The sequence below is a fragment of the Hemitrygon akajei genome, chromosome 29 (assembly GCF_048418815.1).
Source record: "Hemitrygon akajei chromosome 29, sHemAka1.3, whole genome shotgun sequence".
NCBI classification, from domain to species: Eukaryota; Metazoa; Chordata; class Chondrichthyes; order Myliobatiformes; family Dasyatidae; genus Hemitrygon; species Hemitrygon akajei.
This window is the reverse complement of record NC_133152.1, coordinates 14,139,823-14,158,877: the sequence shown is the minus strand read 5'-3', so window position 1 is coordinate 14,158,877 and position 19,055 is coordinate 14,139,823. Positions and strand designations below refer to the sequence as shown.

Below are 19,055 nucleotides of genomic sequence, written 5' to 3'. Positions count from 1 at the left end.
TTACTGCATGGTAAATCTGGTAAAGCTATATAATACAAAATCATTTCAATTTTATTAAAGCAAACAAAAATTACCAACATGCTTATAGAAAGGCAGAGGATCACTGAAAAACTTAAGTAGAATAATACGATTTCAGTTGTAGCCTTCTCTACCATGATCAAAAACATTCTGGAAAACAATTAGCGTTTCTTCTTTTGTCACTGAACACCTATCATATTAATAAGATAAATGACACCATGAGAAGGAAAATAGTCTTTTTATTCTTCATATTAAAGTACGAATGGACTCAGACAGGGAGAGGACTGCTGGTTGAAATTTCTGTAATTATTCTTGCTGTTGCTTTGTTCTAGTACTCTGATAGTTATATTGGAAAAATTGTCCTTTCACTTCATCTGACATTGATTGCAGCTTTTCCCTGCCTTTACAAAGGCACTGATATTTTCACAATACTGAAATTAAGTACAATTTACGATGAGTTATAAACCCTTTCTCTAAACTATTATGTATAAATTGAAGCATACAACATTCTAAAAGTGAGTGGACATCAATTTAATATAACCTATTCAATTTGGGCAAAAGAATACATTTCCAAGCATGATAACATTTCAGTCCACTTCCAGTTTATAATGCAATATTAAGCTCAATATTCTCAACTTAAAGTAATTTCTTCTGCGTTGTTCCCACCACACCCCCCCCCACAACCCCGAGAAACACTATAAAACTGCTTAAATGAATAGGTTAGTCTCTGCTTTGAATTGCAGTTATGATTTTAAGTAGCAGGTCTGATACCATTTCAAGCCAACATTGGTAAAGGCTGTGCACAAATGCCAAACCCGATGTTTGCTTCCACTTCCAACTTTAACACCAGCTATCACTATTTTGATTTACTGGTCTATTAATAGAAGTGTAAGTAAAGGCCAGGGGTGCTTTAAGTGCAAATTTAAGTTACTGATTACAGAAGAAAGTCACAGAATTAAACAAACAGGATGTGGGTAAAATAACTAAACCAAAACGTCAAATCTGAAAAAACACAGATTTACGATGAGTAATCAAAATGTAACAGCTGGTCAACTACCACGTTGCTTCCAGACAGGTTCGACTCTGCGATAATTAGGTGTACAATCAGATGGACGTCTTTGGTTTGACTTTCCTGGTTAACAGTTTCCATTTGTGTTTTTACAAGATCATCACAAACACTTATCCATCACGTCCGATGCATTTTGCAAAACAGGATTCACTTTTGTTTCAGTTTCCGCTGGCACCTTTCAAAGCAAAACATATTATTAGCTGCTGGACTTGTATTTTTCACTGCCCATAAGACTAGCTGAAATAAATTCAGTATCATGCTTGCATTGCATTAAAATCTCAGAAACTTAAGGAAAAGCCTACAGAAGTGGCAGAAGCTGTGACACAAGGTTTACGAGTGCTTTAAAATTCAGCTGTATATAGATAGCAAGGAGCAAAGGATGTTGGGAATGGCAAGGGCAGAGTGCCATGGGAAGGGTGTGGAACAGGTGGCATAGGAGTGGCAGGGGTGGGGAGTGGGGCAGGTGCAGACATACCCAGCCGTGAGATACCAAGCAATATCATTTGATTTCAAACAATTGGTTTATTGATCATTACAGAACGTTTCCATGGTGCTTCCTGCTCCCTCCCCTCTCCCCCTTTTTCCAACCATGATTCCTCTCTCTCTCTGCCCCGTTCCCACTCTCAACGACCCATCTAAGAATCAGGTTTTATCATCATTGCAAATGTTATGAAATCTGGTTTATGTGACAGCAGTACAGTGCCATACATAAAATTACTACAGTACTGTGCACAAGTCTTAGGCACTGCACTGTGATAAACCAATTATTTGGATTCAGATTACCTTGCCCGGTGTCTCAGGGCTGTGTTTCTGCACCTGAGCCAACCCCCAACATGGCACTCCCTCTATGCCACCTACCCCACAGCCTTCCCGCGGTGCCCCACCCTTAACATTCCCAGCATCCTTAGCTCCCATCAGACTTACAAACTCACTCGCCACTCCACGTTGACAAATACAGCACTGTGCAAAAGTCTTAGGCATCCTAGCCATCTATACGCGCCCAAGACTTTTGCACAGTATTGTGAATATAAAACCAGAGAGAAACAAAATCAGACTTCTAAAAACACTATAGGGAGGTAAAAGAGACTAATATGAACATGTAGAATGTGATGAGAAATAAACAAAAATATTGCTGGGAACTAGCAGAACTTTTTGTATCTTCATTATCCATAGGCAGGGCATTGGAGGAATCGGAAAAACTCTGGCAATCAGAATGAGGTTTAATATCACCGGCATAGATCATGAAATCTGTTGTCTTTGTGGCAGTAATACAATGCAATGCATAATAATAGAGAAAAAACTGAATTACAGTGAGCATGTATAATAATTAGTTAATTAAACGTGTATGCAAATTAAAAATAAAAAGTAGTGTTCATGGGTTCAATGTCCATTCAGAAATCGGAAGGCAGAGGGGAAGAAGTTGTTCCTGAATTGTTGAGTGTGTGCCCTCAGGCTCCTGTACTTCCTTCCTGATGGAGCAATGAAAACTGGGTATGTCCTGGGTGATGGGGTCCTTAATGATGGATGCCGCCTTTTTGAGGTATCACTCCTTGAAGATGTCCAGGGTACTATGGAGGCCAGTGCCCATGATGGAGCTGACTAGTTTACAACCCTCTGCAGCTTCTTCCGATCCTGTGCACCCACTCCCAATCCCAGATGGTATGCAGCCAGTTTAATGTTCTCCGAAGTACATCATTTGTGAGTGTCTTTGTTGACATACCAAATTTCTTCAAACTCCTTTAGCTAACGTGCCTTTTCTTCAGAATGGCAGCAGGGAAAAGCCAGGGAATTACAAGTTGGTTAGCCTTTCATTGATGGTGGGAATGTTATTGGAAGGAATTCTGGGGTCAGGATTCATGTTCATATGAAAGACAAGAACTGATTAGGGATAGTCAGCATGGCTTTGTGAATGGGAAGTCATGCATCACAAATTTGAAGAAGTTTTTACAGAAGAGTTGACCAAGAGTATTGACAAGGGCAGGGTGGGGCACACACTGGCTACAGGTTCTGCATCAGCTTGGAAGTAGGTACAGAGGAGATGTCAGGGGCAAGTTTTATTTCTTTTATGCAGAGAGTGGTGAGTGCGTGGAATGGGCTGCCGGTGATGGTGGTGGAGGCAGACACAATAGGGTCTTTTAAGAGGCTTCTGGATAGGTACATGGAGCTTAGAAAAATAGAGGGCTATGGGTAACCCGAGGTAATTTCTAAAGTAAGTACATGTTCGGCACAGTATTGTGGGCCGAAGGGCCGGTATTGTGCTGCAGGTTTTCTATGTTTCTATAAGTTAATTTGGAAGGTCAGAAAACAGGGTGAGCTGGCCAATTATATACAAAATTGGTTTGGTGCTTGGAGACAGCAGGTGATAGAGGAGGGTTGTGTTACAAACTAGAAGCTTGTGACTAGTGCTGTGCCACAGGTATTGGTGCTGGGTCCTCTAGCGTTTGTCATATATTAATAAGTTGAATGATAATATAGTTCCATATCTTTCAAACTATCTCTCAGGCAGTTCTGGCATATTGGTTGTGTTATGACCCGGTTGGAATTTAAGCATTTGAAGAAGTACATTCCTACACCTTCATTATTTCTTAATAAAAAGGCACTTGTCCACCTCCTCCAATTGATCCAGTGACTTCTTATGACCAATAGATATTGCACCCCAATATTTTATGGAGTATTGATATCAGTAAGTAAATAATACTCTTGGTCATCTCTTCAAGAAAAACTTCATCCAACCCACCATCCAAAGTAGCCAAAGTTGAAATCCATGTTATAATACTGAGAGACAAATACAATGAAAGACTCATTTTTCTAAAAATAAACTTTAGACTAATAAAGGATGTGGGTAATTTTGAAGTACAATAATCTGTTGAAAATTCTGATGGTTTGCCATTTGGCTCACTTGGTGAAATTAGCTGTGCTTCTTTGTTTAATTTTAATTAAATGAAACCAAGGAACAATAAGTAAAGATCGTTCACTTACTAACCCCTTGTTTCCCTTCATCGCATAATGCTAATTTCTGATGGTTTAACACCTGGCTCAACAAGGTCCATGCTCCCATTAACTCACCAGGGCCCCAATTCCCAACATTTACGCTAAGTTGTAGTTCAATTTGTACTTTACTGATGGCAGCTACAAGTAAAATTTAAAAATAAGCTTCTACTAAATTAGCAACACCACTCTTTTGTGGCTGTTTGAAAAACATGACAGCAATGGCACTCAACCTTATTATCATACCTCATTTTCTGATGGAGGTAACACTTGTGGCTTCACTTCTGTTTTTTCTGCTATCCTGTCTTCTGGTTCTTCATCCTCTTCATCTTTTGCAATGAAGTGACGTCTCCTATACTCTCGCCTGGTGACAGAATCCAGGAGTGGTACTGATTGTGGAAGATCCTGAAACATCCATTGAGTTGTTTTCATACAAAATAGGTCAAAATGTATTTTCCTTCTACTGATTTGAGGGACTGTCAAAGAAGGGTTATATGAGGAACTTGAAACTACACTACACTTTTACTATGTACTGTACCAGCAGTTATGGTCGAAATGACAATAAAAGTGACTTGACTTGACTAAAGTGACGTGATAGGAATATTCATTATTCATATCTGTGTAGAAGAAGACCCATCTCTGAAATTGGAGGATTACAAACTGCCTTCACTGAAATTTATCTGGTTTTTTACATTTGTATTTTAACTTGAGATTCACCAGTACACAAAGTTTCACCTTCCTAATGTAATCAATTGCAATGGTGTAATTTTTAGAGACTTCGCAATCAATTTTCTCTTAACAGTAAAATTTCAGATGTCTCAAAAGTAAAGAAACATTAATTTTACTCTTAAATAGGCAGAAAGTAATTTTAAATTTCATAAGAGGAACCAGGTCTCATGTGATTAGAGCAAAAAAAAACTGCAGATGCTGGATATCCTAAACAAGAACAGAAAAGGCTACCTCAAGTTAAGGCAGCATCACTAGAGAAAGAAATAAAGATGGCATTTCAGAACTTCAAAAAGTGATAAACAAGCATGTTAACTGTCTCAGTATGAGGGTGGGAGGAGGGAGGAAGGAAAGGGAAGGAGATTGGAGGAGAACAGAGTGGGCATCTATGAAGAGTTGTCAAGATAAAAATTTACGTTAATATCTGCAAAAGAAAAAAGAATCAAATTGAAACAGAGAGGTACAACAACATTTCTACAGAGGAAAACAACATCAGGAAGTGAAAAGGAGCACAAATGGCACAGTTGTTATATATTTAGGAGGTTGTCAAGCAAGGATTGGGGGGTGGGGAGAATGGTAGAAGAAGTTTAAAGAAAAGTGGGAAGACAGAAGTTACCTGAATTGCTGAGCATTTCCAACATTCTCTGTTTTTGCTCATATGATTACACATTGGATTCTGACTTGGATCCAACTAAGAATGCTTAAAGAATAATTCTCCACACATGACCCCCAAAGCATAGTAAAGTGCTTCCTTCTATGTTGATAATAATACTCTCAATAGCTCTACATTCTCAGACAAAGGCTCATCTGAAGGAGGTTTGTGCATTGCATAATTATAAATAATATATATGCATAGCATATTTGTAACTTAGAGAAACTGCATGATGATTATAAATGGCAACTGATGCATTAACATTGTTAAACTTACAGATATAATTTGTAAATCAAGACCCAATCCAGGAGACCTTGGCAAATGCTTTTTTAAAAATGGTTGTCAAGAAATTCGTATTTCCCTTATTGGAGGGCACAACATCAAATAATTTCAGACACTTTTCCACAGCTTACAGGGTGTATTTGTAGGTAATTATAACAGGCAATACTTTATATTGCTTTAGTGCCAAATCACTTGGTAATGTTGCTTTATAAGCTTAAAATTATTTCAAAGGAAATAAAAGAACCACATTTAAGTTGATGTATCTTCAGCAAAAGGGAAGTTGTTGGTATCTAACATTGTACCAATAATTTAGTCAGAGCTGGAGTTCAGGAAGATTGTAGAAAAAGACAGATTAAGTCAGTAAAGATTCTAAGGGATATCAATTCTTTACTCAAATGCAAATTACTTGATGTTTTCCATTCCTCTTAAGTGATAACTTACTTTTGGTAGGTGAATAACAGAGAATAATAATAATAATTATTATTGCTTATAGCACTTACTTGCATAATCTCCACATTTCCGAAGAATTTGCCCACAGGCATTGGCTGATTGCTATCCTCGTCCAGAAAAATGCTGTTATCTATTTTAAATGAGGTGCCTGGTGATTGATCAATCTCCATAGTATCTTTCCTTTCTGTATCACTATCTGGGCTTTCTGTCTTTTCAACATCTTCCTTGTTTTCTAACACTGGCTTCATGGATATTTCTGTTAGCAGATGATTATTATTGTCCATTTCTTCCGTTTCAGTGGCATGGTCTCCATGCTTTTCAGTCTCTCCCCACTCCGAGCTGACTGTCGAAGGTGTCTGGTTTTCCTGGGCTGCTACATTCTCTTCAGTGCATACTTCGTGAGTAAGTGGCTTCTCATTCTCTTCTATTGACTTGTGTGAAGGTTTGTGAGGAAGAATGACAGCAGTATCTTCTAGTTCCTGCTCAGTAACTGGAGCTTCCTCTTTTGTCTGTACTTCCACTCTTTCACATTTCTGCTTTTTTGAGGGATGATTACTTGTGCTGGAATCTGACTTGTTCAATGAAAGCACGGTTTCACATGAAGTCTGCAGCAAAACACACAGATTCACTATCATTAAATGCCACCTTGTTTCAAGTACTAATTTTATTTAGACTATTAGCTGATCTTATTTAGCTAATGGGAGATTCGACTCCTATTAGTGATAATCCTGCTTAACATTTTGGTACACTACATAGAAGAAGCAAGGAAACTAGTATTTTTTTTTACCCTTAGCCATGTATTTATTGTACCCCTATTTCACTGAATTCATTAACATTGTTCCATAACAGTGAAAATTTAAAAAAAAATGCTCTATCTTTTTTTAATATAACTCCAATTGTTCTTCCAGAGATAATCTATTTTTCATAAAAAAGTTAAAACTGCACCACTGGAAGATTACATAATTCAAATAGAATTCAAATACTATGAAAAAGACTTCATTCACTATTTTACTTTGCTACTATTTGAACAATTCTGCAGTAATTGCTAAACAATTGAAATCAATATTTTTGGCCATTTTTACATTTATGAATGAACTTTTCTCGGGCTTCCAGCCAGGTACAATATCAATTATAATTGCTGGAAGCCCGAGAAGAGTTTATTTGTCATATACGCTGAGAAAACACTAGATCCTTTTTCATTTTTATGTATATTTAAAATGTGGTGTTGGGTGCATGCCTGTTACACACAGAAAAAAAACCAAAATTTGATATTACTTGAAACTCGGAATTGATTTCAGCAGTTGACCGAATCATTTCACCTAGATTTCTCCAAGGAACCAATGTGGCAACATAAAGTATAATCATTCTTGTGGTAAAAGTAAATAAATGTTTTCAAAATAAGAGTAAATGAAACACAGCCAGGTATCAAAATGACAGATGCTGGAAATTTGAAATTAAAACTGAAAATGCTGGAAAAACTCGGCAGTCAGGCAGCATCTGTGGGAAGAGTAACAAGTTGGAATATCAAGCAAGGATGAATTAGTTTCATCATAGCCACAGTTTAGTGGAATGGTACTTCAGCATTTTGCTTCTCTCCATCCTCCTAATTTGCAATTTCAAGAAGCACAGTGATAACTTTTTCCAGTGTTACATCACATGACTGAAATCATGTCAAGGCAGTTTTAAAAAGTGCAGGAGGGAGTAGGAGTGATGCCTGATTGAGATCATTGATTTAATTTTTCCAAGGGCTTCACATTGGTCATGAATTGATCACATGAATTTCACTAAATGGCAAGGTTAGTGCTCATTCGCCAGGAAACAAGTGCCATATTTTTAATCCAAAAATTAAAAAAAACTTCATGAGTTACCATTACGCTGCTGCAACATAGCATGTATTATGTCATCCCACGTCTGATGCATCAGAAGTGAAAAAAAAAACACTTAAGAGTATTTCCTAGATCTAAGCAACTATTTAAATGGCGAAATTCTGCCAGGCATTTAAGCTTTATTCTTTTTCTTTGTGTCAAACAAGATTTTAATGAGCCCAGTAAATAAACGTCCTTGCTATGGTGAGCGGTCTTTTTGAGGGCATGGAGGCTTCCAGCATTGCAGTCTCAACAGTTCTAAGAACAATTATTGATACCAGGTAACACACACAAAACGCTGCAGGAACTCAGCAGGCCAGGCAGCATCTACGGGAAAGAGTACAGTCGACGTTGTGGGCCAAGACCCTTCAGCAGGACTTGATACCAGGTGTTTCTTTCAATGGGGAGACACACTGGAAAAGTTAAAAGGTGATGGGACTTCCGGTAAGGTGGCGATTGCTTAGTTGCTCCGAACTTTTGCTCCGTTATTCTTCTTACCTTTGCACTATGTGTCTCCCTTCTTAAACCTTAGTTAGGTATTTTATTAGTTCTCTTCTACCTGCCTGCGAACACATCTATCTTATAATGGCTACCAAAAGCACTAAAACCGGGAAAAAGGAAACTTCTACAGCTTTGTCGGCTGACATTCTCGCTGTTCTGGAACAACATCGACAAGCTACTTTAATGGATTTTAGAACTGAATTTAGAACTTCTTTCAACTAGCTGAATGTCAAACTGGATCAGATTAATGCTAGAGTGGATGATCATGATGAACATTTATCTCGCAATGACGTAACTTCTGAAGATTTAAAACGCCGTGTTCAATATCTTGAAACTCTCTGCTCCAACCTAGAGGAGAAGAATAGTAAACTTTTTTCCAAAATGGTGGATCTTGAAAATCGGAGCAGACGTTGCAATCTACGAATTCTTGGTTTGCCAGAGGCCACCGAAAAGGGCTCTCCCGTTGAATTTTTTTCCAAGTTTCTCTGTGAGATTTTCGGGAAAGAATTTTTTCCGACTCCACCTGAGCTTGAAAGGGCACACAGGATCTATGTTCCGCGAGCAATTCTGGGTTCCCGCCCACGGCCGATTATTTTATGCTTTCATCAATACCAGGTGAAAAACCGTTTGATGATGGAGGCACGCCGCAGAGGTACTTTTGCCTTTCAAAATACGGTCATTCGTTTTGTGGAGGATTTTGCCCCCCAGGTTCTGAAGATGCGTGCTGAGTTTAAAGGTGTAATGAAAGTGCTTTTTGATCGCGGATTCAGACCCTTTCTTCGAAACCCAGCCGATCTTTGAATTACGCTTACTACTGGAGATTATAAGTGGTTTAAATCAGTGAAGGAGGCTGAGGCGTTTGTTGGAAGTCTCCCAGCCACCTCGTCTTCTTCGGAACCAGCCTGACCTTCTAAAATGGTTGATAAGTACTTCTTGAAGTAAAACTATCTTTTCCGAACTCAGACTTTACTTGAATAATTCAGTCATTATCTAATGAAACTCTAAGGGCTATAGTCAATCTCTCCCTGGACCTGGTGCGTTTTTTCTAAATAGATAATTTAAGTTTAATGTTTCCCTGCGAACTTTTAGATTATACCTGTGTAATCTATTTTATTTTTGTATAACCTTATCTATAGAGAACTACAATTGTCTTTAACTTGTTTTGGAGGTTTGGAGTTTTTATTGAAGGCCTCCCTGTTGGTTGATTCATAGTTTAAGTTTTGCTTTTTTTTTCTGTAAATGGTTGATAAGGACTCTCTTTGAATTTTATAATTTCCCCCTTTTCTCCCTCCTTTTTTTTTCTTTTAATCTTTTATAATTTTTCGCTGGTAGGTTAGTTTTAGTTTTCTTCTGATTTTCTTTGTATTAAGTTTTATACTTCTGTTGAAGTTGTTCCTATTTATAATTTTGTTTTCTAGCGCATAAATTAGTTATTATTTGCTATATTATTTATACGGAACTTTTGTTAACGACACAGAACTGGAAGTCATACTTGGGTTAATTTTTTTGGTAGAGCTAGCTGCTTTTTTAGATAGCCGTCTAATTTTGGGTTGCGACGGGGGGTGGATTCCCCAGTTCCAACACTACTCACTGTTTCTTTTGTTTTCCTTTGTTATTCAGGACATGTCTCTGTTTTGATTCTACAGATCTATGTTTACATTTTTGCTCCCAGACTGTTATTGTACTGCTTGATTTTTTATATGTCTGCTACCTTCTATGCACTAACAATTGATAATGGTTAATTCACTTAAATTTGTGAGCTGGAATGTAAAGGGACTGAATCATCCTGTTAAAAGAAGGAAGGTCTTCTCCCATTTTAAACAACTCAAAGCTGACATTGCTTTCCTTCAAGAAACTCATATTCGTAGTTTTGATAATTCTCGGCTTCTGTCAAAGTGGGCGGGTCAGCATTTTCATTCATCCTTTGCTGCCAAAGCTAGGGGGGGGGGGTCTCCATCCTTATTAATTCAAATATTCCTTTTGAACTCCATAATAAGATATCTGATACAAATGGCCGTTTTATTATTGTTTCTGGTAAATTATACAATACTAAAGTTGTACTAGCAAACCTGTATGCTCCCAATTTTGATGATGTTAATTTTTTTGAACGTTTTTTCTCCTCGCTACCAGATTTAAACTCATACTCTCTTATACTGGGTGGCGATTTCAATTGTTGGTTAGATCCTAATTTGGATCGATCGTCCTCTGTTACTCGACTACTTACTAAATCTGCCTTAGCTATTCACTCTTTTCTCTCTAATTATGGTATCTCTGATATATGGCGTTTCCTTCATCCCACTGAGAGAGACTACTCTTTTTTTTCACATGTTCACCATACCTTTACTAGAATTGACTACTTTTTACTCGATAATCAACTTATTCCATCTGTCTATTCTTGTGACTATCAGAGTATACTGATTTCTGACCATGCCCCAATTACTTTATCTTTAAATTTTCCTGGTCACCCTCAGAGGAATAAACACTGGCGTTTTGACTCGACTTTATTATCGGATGATGATTTTCTAAAATTTATTAAGGATCAGATAACCTTTTATTTTAACACCAATACATCATCTGAAATGTCATCCCAGATTGTCTGGGATGCCATGAAAGCATATTTGAGGGGTCAAATAATCTCCTATACAGCAAATCTTAATAGAAAGTCCTGTGCAGATCGATTAGGCCTCATTAATCAGATTAAAGAATTGGATCAACTGTATGCTCAAACTAAGAATCCTGAATTATACAAGAAGCGTGTAGAACTTCAAACTAAATTTAATCTTCTGTCTACTCAACCTGTCAAACGCCAACTTCTTGAAAGTAAGAGTCGCTTCTATATTCATGGTGACAAATCTGGTAAATTTCTAGCCAATGAGCTGAGACGTTCCAAAGCCAAACAACATATTACAAAGATCCGGAAGGAGAATGGAGACTTTACATCGGATCACTTAGAAATCAATGACGCATTTAAAAATTTCTATTCTCGACTTTATTCCTCTGAATCTTTGAATGACAATATCTCTGTTGATCACTTTTTAAATAATCTGAATATTCCTTCGCTTTCATCTGATTTTAAAGCCAAACTTAATGTGCCTATTTCATCAGAAGAAATATCTTTTGCAATTTCTGCATTGTCTTCAGGGAAATCTCCTGGACCTGATGGGTTCCCCATAGAATTTTATAAATCATTCTCTTCACTTCTTTCCCCTCAGTTATTCTCAGTATTATCTGACTCGTTTAATTACGGTAAATTGCCACCCTCTTTTAATGAGGCATCTATTATTCTTTTATTAAAAAAGGGTAAAGACCCAACAGAGTGTTCCTCGTATAGGCCGATTTCTTTGCTCAATGTTGATGTTAAAATCTTGGCCAAAGTTTTGGCTTATAGATTAGAAACTGTTATCCCCTCTATTATTTCTGATGATCAAACTGGTTTTATTAAAAATCGTCTTCCTTTTTTTAACATTCGGCGTTTATTTAACATTTTATATTCACTTTCAACTGGGATTCCTGAATGTGTTATTTCCCTCGATGCGGAGAAAGCATTTGATCGTATAGAGTGGAACTACCTTTTTGCAGTTTTAGAAAAATTTGACTTCGGTCAAAGTTTTATCTCTTGGATCAAATTGCTGTATTTGTGTCCTACTGCCTCTGTTTTGACTAATTTTCAGAAATCCCAGTTATTTAACCTCAAACATGGCACCCACCAGGGATGCCCTTTAAGTCCCTTTCTCTTTGATTTGGCTATAGAACCTTTGGCGATAGCTTTTCGAAATTGTCCTGAATTGACCGGGATTTGGAGAGAGGGTGTTGAGCATAGAGTTTCTCTTTATGCTGCTGACTTATTACTTTTTCTTTCAAATCCGTCTACATCCTTACCTCCAATGTTTTCACTTCTTGATCAGTTTAGCCAGTTCTCTGGCTATAAACTTAATTTACATAAGAGCGAACTTTTCCCAATTAATAAAGAAGCACAAGAATTAACATTTCGTGATCTCCCTTTTAAAGTAGTTCATAATCAATTTACTTATCTTGGGATTACAGTCACAAGGAAGTTTAAAGATCTCTTTCGTGAAAATTTTGCCAATCTTTCATATACTATAAAACAGAGTCTGTTACAATGGTCACCTCTATCTATGTCTTTGGTAGGTCCTATCAATGTTGTTAAAATGTATGTTCTCCCTAAACTTTTATATTTATTTCAATCAATCCCAATTTTTATTCCTAAATCTTTTTTTGATTCCTTAGACTCTATTATTTTGTCATATCTGTGGAAGAATAAGCGCTCTAGAATTAATAAAGTTTATCTCCAAAAATCTAAAAAAGAGGGTGGCATGGCTTTACCTAACTTTCGTTTATATTATTGGGCAGCCAATATACGTTGTGCTACCTTTTGGTCTTTTTTCCATGGCCAACCCGAGTGCCCTAATTGGGTGGCAATGGAGTTGAGTTCCACTAAAGATTTATCTATCTCTGCACTTCTTGGCTCTGTACTCCCTAGTAGTTTGTCCAGATTAATTGTTAATCCTCTTGTTAGACACACTTTGCGTATATGGGCTCAGTTTAGGAAGTTCTTTGGTTTCCATGGTTTTTCATTTTCTAGCCCTATCTTACATAATCACCTTTTTTTACCTACTACATATGATTCAGCATTCCATGATTGGTATAGGAAGGGCATTAGACATTTTTAAGATCTTTTTATTGATAATTGCTTCGCATCTTTTCAACAGCTCTCTGCTAAGTTCAATCTGCCCAATGCTCATTTTTTTTAGATATCTCCAAATTAGATACTTTATTAATCCTTTAATTCCTAACTTCCCTGAAATGCCTGAGAAAAATGTTATGGATTTCTTTCTTTCTATTAATCCACTAGGTAAAGGTTTAATATCATTTATTCATGATAAATTAGCATCCTTACAGCGTGCCCCTGTGGATAAAATTAGAATGGCTTGGGAGCATGATTTAAGTATCTCCTTATCTGATGAGACTTGGGATTCGATTCTCAAATTGGTTAATTCAACCTCTCTTTGCGCTCGCCATTGCCTTTTACAGTTTAAGATTGTTCATAGAGCCCATATGTCTAAATCTAAACTATCCCGATTTTACCCTAACATTAGTCCTCTCTGTGATAAATGCAAGAGGGGCGAGGCCTCTCTCATTCATATGTACTGGTTTTGTCCTAGCTTGGAGAAATTTTGGAAAGACGTCTTCATAACGTTATCTTGTATTCTGAATCACCACCTAGAACCTAACCCTTTAATTGCTTTATTCGGTTTTTCGGGTGAGACAGATTTACGTCTGAGTTCGACTAAGTGTCGAATATTATCTTTTGCTTCTCTCCTGGCTAGACGTTTAATCCTCCTTAGATGGAGGGATGTTGCCCCGCCCACGCATGCTCAATGGCTTAATGATATTATGTCCTGCTTAGACCTTGAAAAAATTCATTATTCAGTTCTTAATTCGGATACAAAGTTCCATAAGGTCTGGGGACCTTTTATTGAGTATTTTCATAACCTTCCTCTTAACTAAGGTTTTTTTTTCGGTCCCTTGCTTTCAGATCCTTTTTTGTTGGTAGTAGGCATTATTATCTTCTGTTTTCAAGTGTATTTACAGTTTTGGGGGTTTGAATGTCCTGATGTATACTCTCTAGATTGTGTTGTGGTTGGTCTGGAGTTCTTTTTTGTTGCGGGGTTTGGGGAGGATACTAATTTTACATATCTTTAATTTGGGTGCTTTCTCAATTATCTTCTTTTGTATTATATTATTATTGTATGTTTATTTTTGCACTGTATTAATGTTCTTCATTTTGATCTGGGTTTTTTTTAATCTGTAGCGATGTAGAAAATGTATAAAAAAACTAATAAAAAAAAAACAAAATAAAAAAAAAGGTGATGGAATTATCACTGTTGTCATTGTTCCAAAAGTTGCTGAAGGCTGACTGGAGGTAACGTGCTCTCATTTTCACATTCTTCCTAAGTGTTTGCATCACAGCGAGTGGACTTTAAATCCTGCCTGGCATAACGAAGTACAGGTGCCCCCCCCCCCCTTTACAAAGGTAGAGTGTTCCTATGAAACATTTCTTAAGCCGAAATGGCGTAAAGTGAAGAACCATTAATTTATACGGGAAAAATGTTCGTAAAAGCGAAAATCCTCTTTATAATACAAAAACAGGTTACTAATGTTGGTCTTTTGTAAAAGCGAAGTGGTGTAAAGTGAACATCCATAAAGCGGGGGACATCTGTATAGGGAAAATGCATGATAAACGATATAGATGCACCACAGTAAATACTGGAGAGCAAAATGTTATTGTTCAGCTGGTGCTAAATCTAATGGAGGTCAAGGTAGCCTGTAAATGCGTTGTCATTGCCTTTCTGCCCAAATGTGGAATTTGTGGAATGACATCCAAGTATCTTTGTGTTTTTCAATATCTGATATCAATACTTGCCTTGTTGTCAACAAACCACTTCCTCTATGCTTGCTACTCCTTCTCTCCTCTCCTCTTCCTGCTGGAGGGCATCAAGAAAGAACTAAGCCCTTAGGATAAGATCATGAACTGATACATGCTGCACAAAGTACCTCCCAATTATGTTGAAGGGCTCCACCGAGTACAGGCACCAACTTCTCATCTTGAGGACCCTAAAGCATTTTCCATTGAAATTCTGCTAGCCTTCTGCCTCTGATTGTATTGCTACTCAGCTGCATTGACAAGACACCTAATGAATTCCTCCCAAAATTTCAGAAAGCACACAATCCGCACTGTGCACCAATCTCTCACTCTCTCTGACCAATGGACTCAACTTAAAGAGAAATATATCTTTCTTTTATATGAGTACAGAGGGTCAGCAATATCCCAAAGGCTGAATTGAATTACACTCTAGATGAACAATGGCATAGATTAACCACAATTGTCTAAAATAATCTAGAAGCTAACAAGTTCAGGCAATGATTATGTTTACCTCCTCTGCCAGAATAGTTTGGTCATGCAGGAATGCTGGAGCTTTTTGTGCTGAAGTTGGTAAGCCAGCATTGCCATTTTTGCAGATCTTGGGCTTCAGATACAACTCTCCTTGAAGAACTGAAAGTAAGAGCATTACTCCCTGCATACTCTAGTGGCATGGCCCACTAAAATAACATGACAAGGAACTTTCACCCCATTTTTATTAGTTCCCTAAGTTCAAAAGTCCATTATAAATAAGTATGAAACAGATGAGTAGATCTTTAAACTGTATAATTACTGTGAAAGGGTTATTGTGAAAAGCTGCTTCCTTGCAGGGAGACCCATAATATTTCTCAATCAGACAAATGTGATCTATTTTTGGCATTGACTGGCATCAGTTATGTGCTAACGTGTAATATACATGAAAGTACCAGATACACTGCACCATTCTGTGCAGTTGTTCCGAAAGATTGTTCCAAGGATAAATGATTGATGTCAGAAGATTCTGTTGCTAAGGCTAAAAGTAATTATTTACTTTTCCAGACCATAGCTATTGGTGACATCATAAACCAACTCAAAATGGATTCATTCAAGCTGAAAATTCCAATCACTTGAATAATCATTACTTGTCAAGTTTTCTAAGACTAAGTAATTTAAAAGAAAAAAAGATCTTGTTGTAGAATGTCTTAAATGCATAATGGAGAACAATTAACTGGCTAGAGCAATGGATACCTGAGATGAAATAAATGCAAGGCTGAGGTCTAATGATGAAGTATGAAATGGTATTGAATTATATTTTTGATTAGTAATGTCTGTCTTGGTCAGAAAGCACTGGTCAAATGTTGCTAAGCCAAGCTAATGAGAAATCCTATCAGGTTATTTCTATTTTGTCCCTCACAGAGTGAGCATATTGTTCCAATAAATACTAATTTCGCTTGCCCAAGTTCAGCTTAAGTGAGGCTGGTGGATGCCTAAGTTTGTTCAATCATGGTTAATTCAATTATATAGTTATATATAAGGAACTGCTTAACTTCCTGTAAGGCCTTACCATTCATACAGCAGATTGGTTAAAATATAATGACTACAAAATTGGATGTGTGGTTTTGTTTTTGATGTCACAGGTGTCTACTTTCTTTCACCTGTAATCACGAACTATGAATGCATTTGTAATGCTGATTTTACAGTTATGACTGAACTATTTTTGTTCAATGTTATCTAGGAACAGGAAAACCTACTTTCAAAATCCTTTCAAAAAGGAATTTCAGATACATGAAGGTTGTGGATAAAATCAACAGAACTCAGAGAAATGCAGAACTTTTGTTTGGACAGAAAGTATCATTTTGCTTTCTAAAGGTGTAATACAGGCTTTGTTAGGTTCTGGGAATTGAAAATGGCGGGAAGGACAGGGCTGAAAGATCTGGTGAAAGTGGGAAAAGAGAATGGCAGTAGAGAAGGACAGTTCTGATTGGCAGGGGCAATCTCCAGTAAGATTGGCAGTTCAACTGCCATACGTACCCTTTTGAGCAGCAGTTTCTAGGGAAGCTAATGTTTTTCGAGAACGTGCCATTTGTTGCTGGCAGAATTTTAGTCAGAGCTATGTCTGGACTGTTCTACTTGTAACAGTCCTAAGCACAGTAAACATCAATTGATTTCATTATCAGCTCAGTTCAGGTAACTGTAGCAGACATAATTATGTTTCCCAATCAACAATTCACTGCTCAGTCTAATGAATAAACCTCTTGCACCATAAAGTTGAACTACTGATCTCACCATTTACTTTATCTTGGCCTTGTAACTGTAATGTTCTCACTAGGCTTGTACACAAACTTGACTCATTAGCTAACTTTGCTAACAGCCACGTGACTCAGCGGCAAGGAGGCCACCTTTCATAAGCAATACACGTCTAGGGTTGGTATGATTTGGGTTCAACCAAACAGGAAAGTTATGATGTTCTGATTAAGGAACATTGATTGTAGCGGATGCTGTGTAAATACAGCCCCATACACATTTATCAAGAAATGACAGGTCGTACCCCAGCATAAAATTATAAAGAGTTATAAAGAGTTTAAAGAATTATAAACTTTATCAAACAGTTAGAAAGAAAAGAAAAATAAAAGGGCCCACTACAGTTAAACCAGTCCAATGTGCACATAAATGCTGGAACTCGTTTCTGGAATAGTCATGTGCATCACTTTACTCACATGCTGAACCCAGGTTCTGTATGAAAGGTACCAGTCACAGTTCAAACTTCCCATGAAGACCATCTCAAACAAACTGACTAAGTTAGGAGTACTGGCACTTCGCCTTTAGAATCATTCATCTGCACAAAGTGCTGCCTACAATGGCGTCTCTCCTTTGAGTGACATTCTGCATCTTCTCTTGTGCTCTGCTCCATAGCTCGCACCAAAACACCCCAAACTAGAATACTGTCCTTCAGAAATCTCATCCCGCTCAGCTCTTGAGAATCTACCATTCATCCCAATGGGCAGAAAGTTACAACACTTACCAAGACAATCCAGATTGGCTGGCACAACATTCCTAAGTTGGACATCATGGCTCATTACCTTTAGCTAAAGCCAAAACACTCTTAGTGCAGGACACACAGCTTTTGCAGAATACCTCATAGCATAGCAGCAGAAACCTTGAACAGGGCAATACATGACATATTTGTTTACCTGCACTGCAGTTTCTCTGTTCAAAGTTCAAAGGTAATTTGTATTATCAGAGTACAAGTATGTCACTACATACAATCCTGAGATTAATTTTCCTGTGGACATACTCAGCAAATCGATAGAACAGCAACCATAACAGGATCAGTGAAAGATCAGTGCAGAAGACAACAAACTGTGCAAAACAAATATAAATAAATAGCAATAAATAATGGGAACATGACATAAGAAGAGAAAAAGTTCTTAAAGTGAGATTATTGGTTGTGGGAACATCTCAATGGATGAGCAAGTGAATGTAGTTATCCCCTTTTGTTCAAGAGCCTGATGGGGTTATGGGGTAGTAACTATTCTTGAACCTGGTGGTGCGAGTCCTGAGGCCCTTGTACCTTCTACCTGATGGCAGCAATGAGAAAATAGCATGGCCTGGGTGGTGAGGATTTCTGATGATGAATGCTGCTTTCCTATGGCGTTTCATGTAGATGTGCTCGATGGTTGGGACGGCTTTATCTGAGATGGAGTGGGCTGAATCCAGTACCTTTGTAGGATTTTCCGTTCAAAGCCATTGGTGTTCCCATTCTAGGTTGCCAATCAATACACTCTCTACTACACATCCATAGAAGTTTGTCAAAGTTTTTGATGTCATGCTGAATCTCTGCAGACATCCAAGGAAGAAGAGGTGCTGACGTGCTTTTTTTGCAATTGCATTTGCGTGCTAGGTCCAGGGCAAGTCCTTGGAAATAGTAACGCCCAAGAATTTAAAGTTGCTAACCATCTCCACCTCTAAGGAGGACTGGCTCATGGACCTCTGGGTTCCCTCTCCTGATGTTTACAATGGATCCAAGTCACCTCTCAGGTGAGAGCTGATAAGTTTCATCGCCAGCCTCTCAAAACACTTCGT

The 19,055-nt window shown here is 37.7% G+C and overlaps 1 protein-coding gene across 4 annotated transcripts in view; it reads right to left on the bottom strand.

The window, feature by feature from the left end:
* Nucleotides 1–240: 240 nt before the first annotated feature.
* Nucleotides 241–19,055, bottom strand: part of c29h1orf174 (chromosome 29 C1orf174 homolog) — a 35,547-nt gene continuing 16,732 nt past the window's right edge. For 3 of the 4 annotated variants that reach the window (XM_073031686.1, XM_073031687.1, XM_073031688.1), the window contains 3 exons: nt 6,236–6,790; nt 4,322–4,480; nt 241–1,262 (listed from right to left, as the gene is read on the bottom strand). In XM_073031686.1, coding sequence (XP_072887787.1) covers nt 1,188–1,262; nt 4,322–4,480; nt 6,236–6,790 — 789 coding nt within the window. In that variant the 3' untranslated portion in view covers nt 241–1,187. The remainder of the gene's footprint in view (nt 1,263–4,321; nt 4,481–6,235; nt 6,791–19,055) is intronic. The other variant, XM_073031689.1, reaches the window with a different exon arrangement.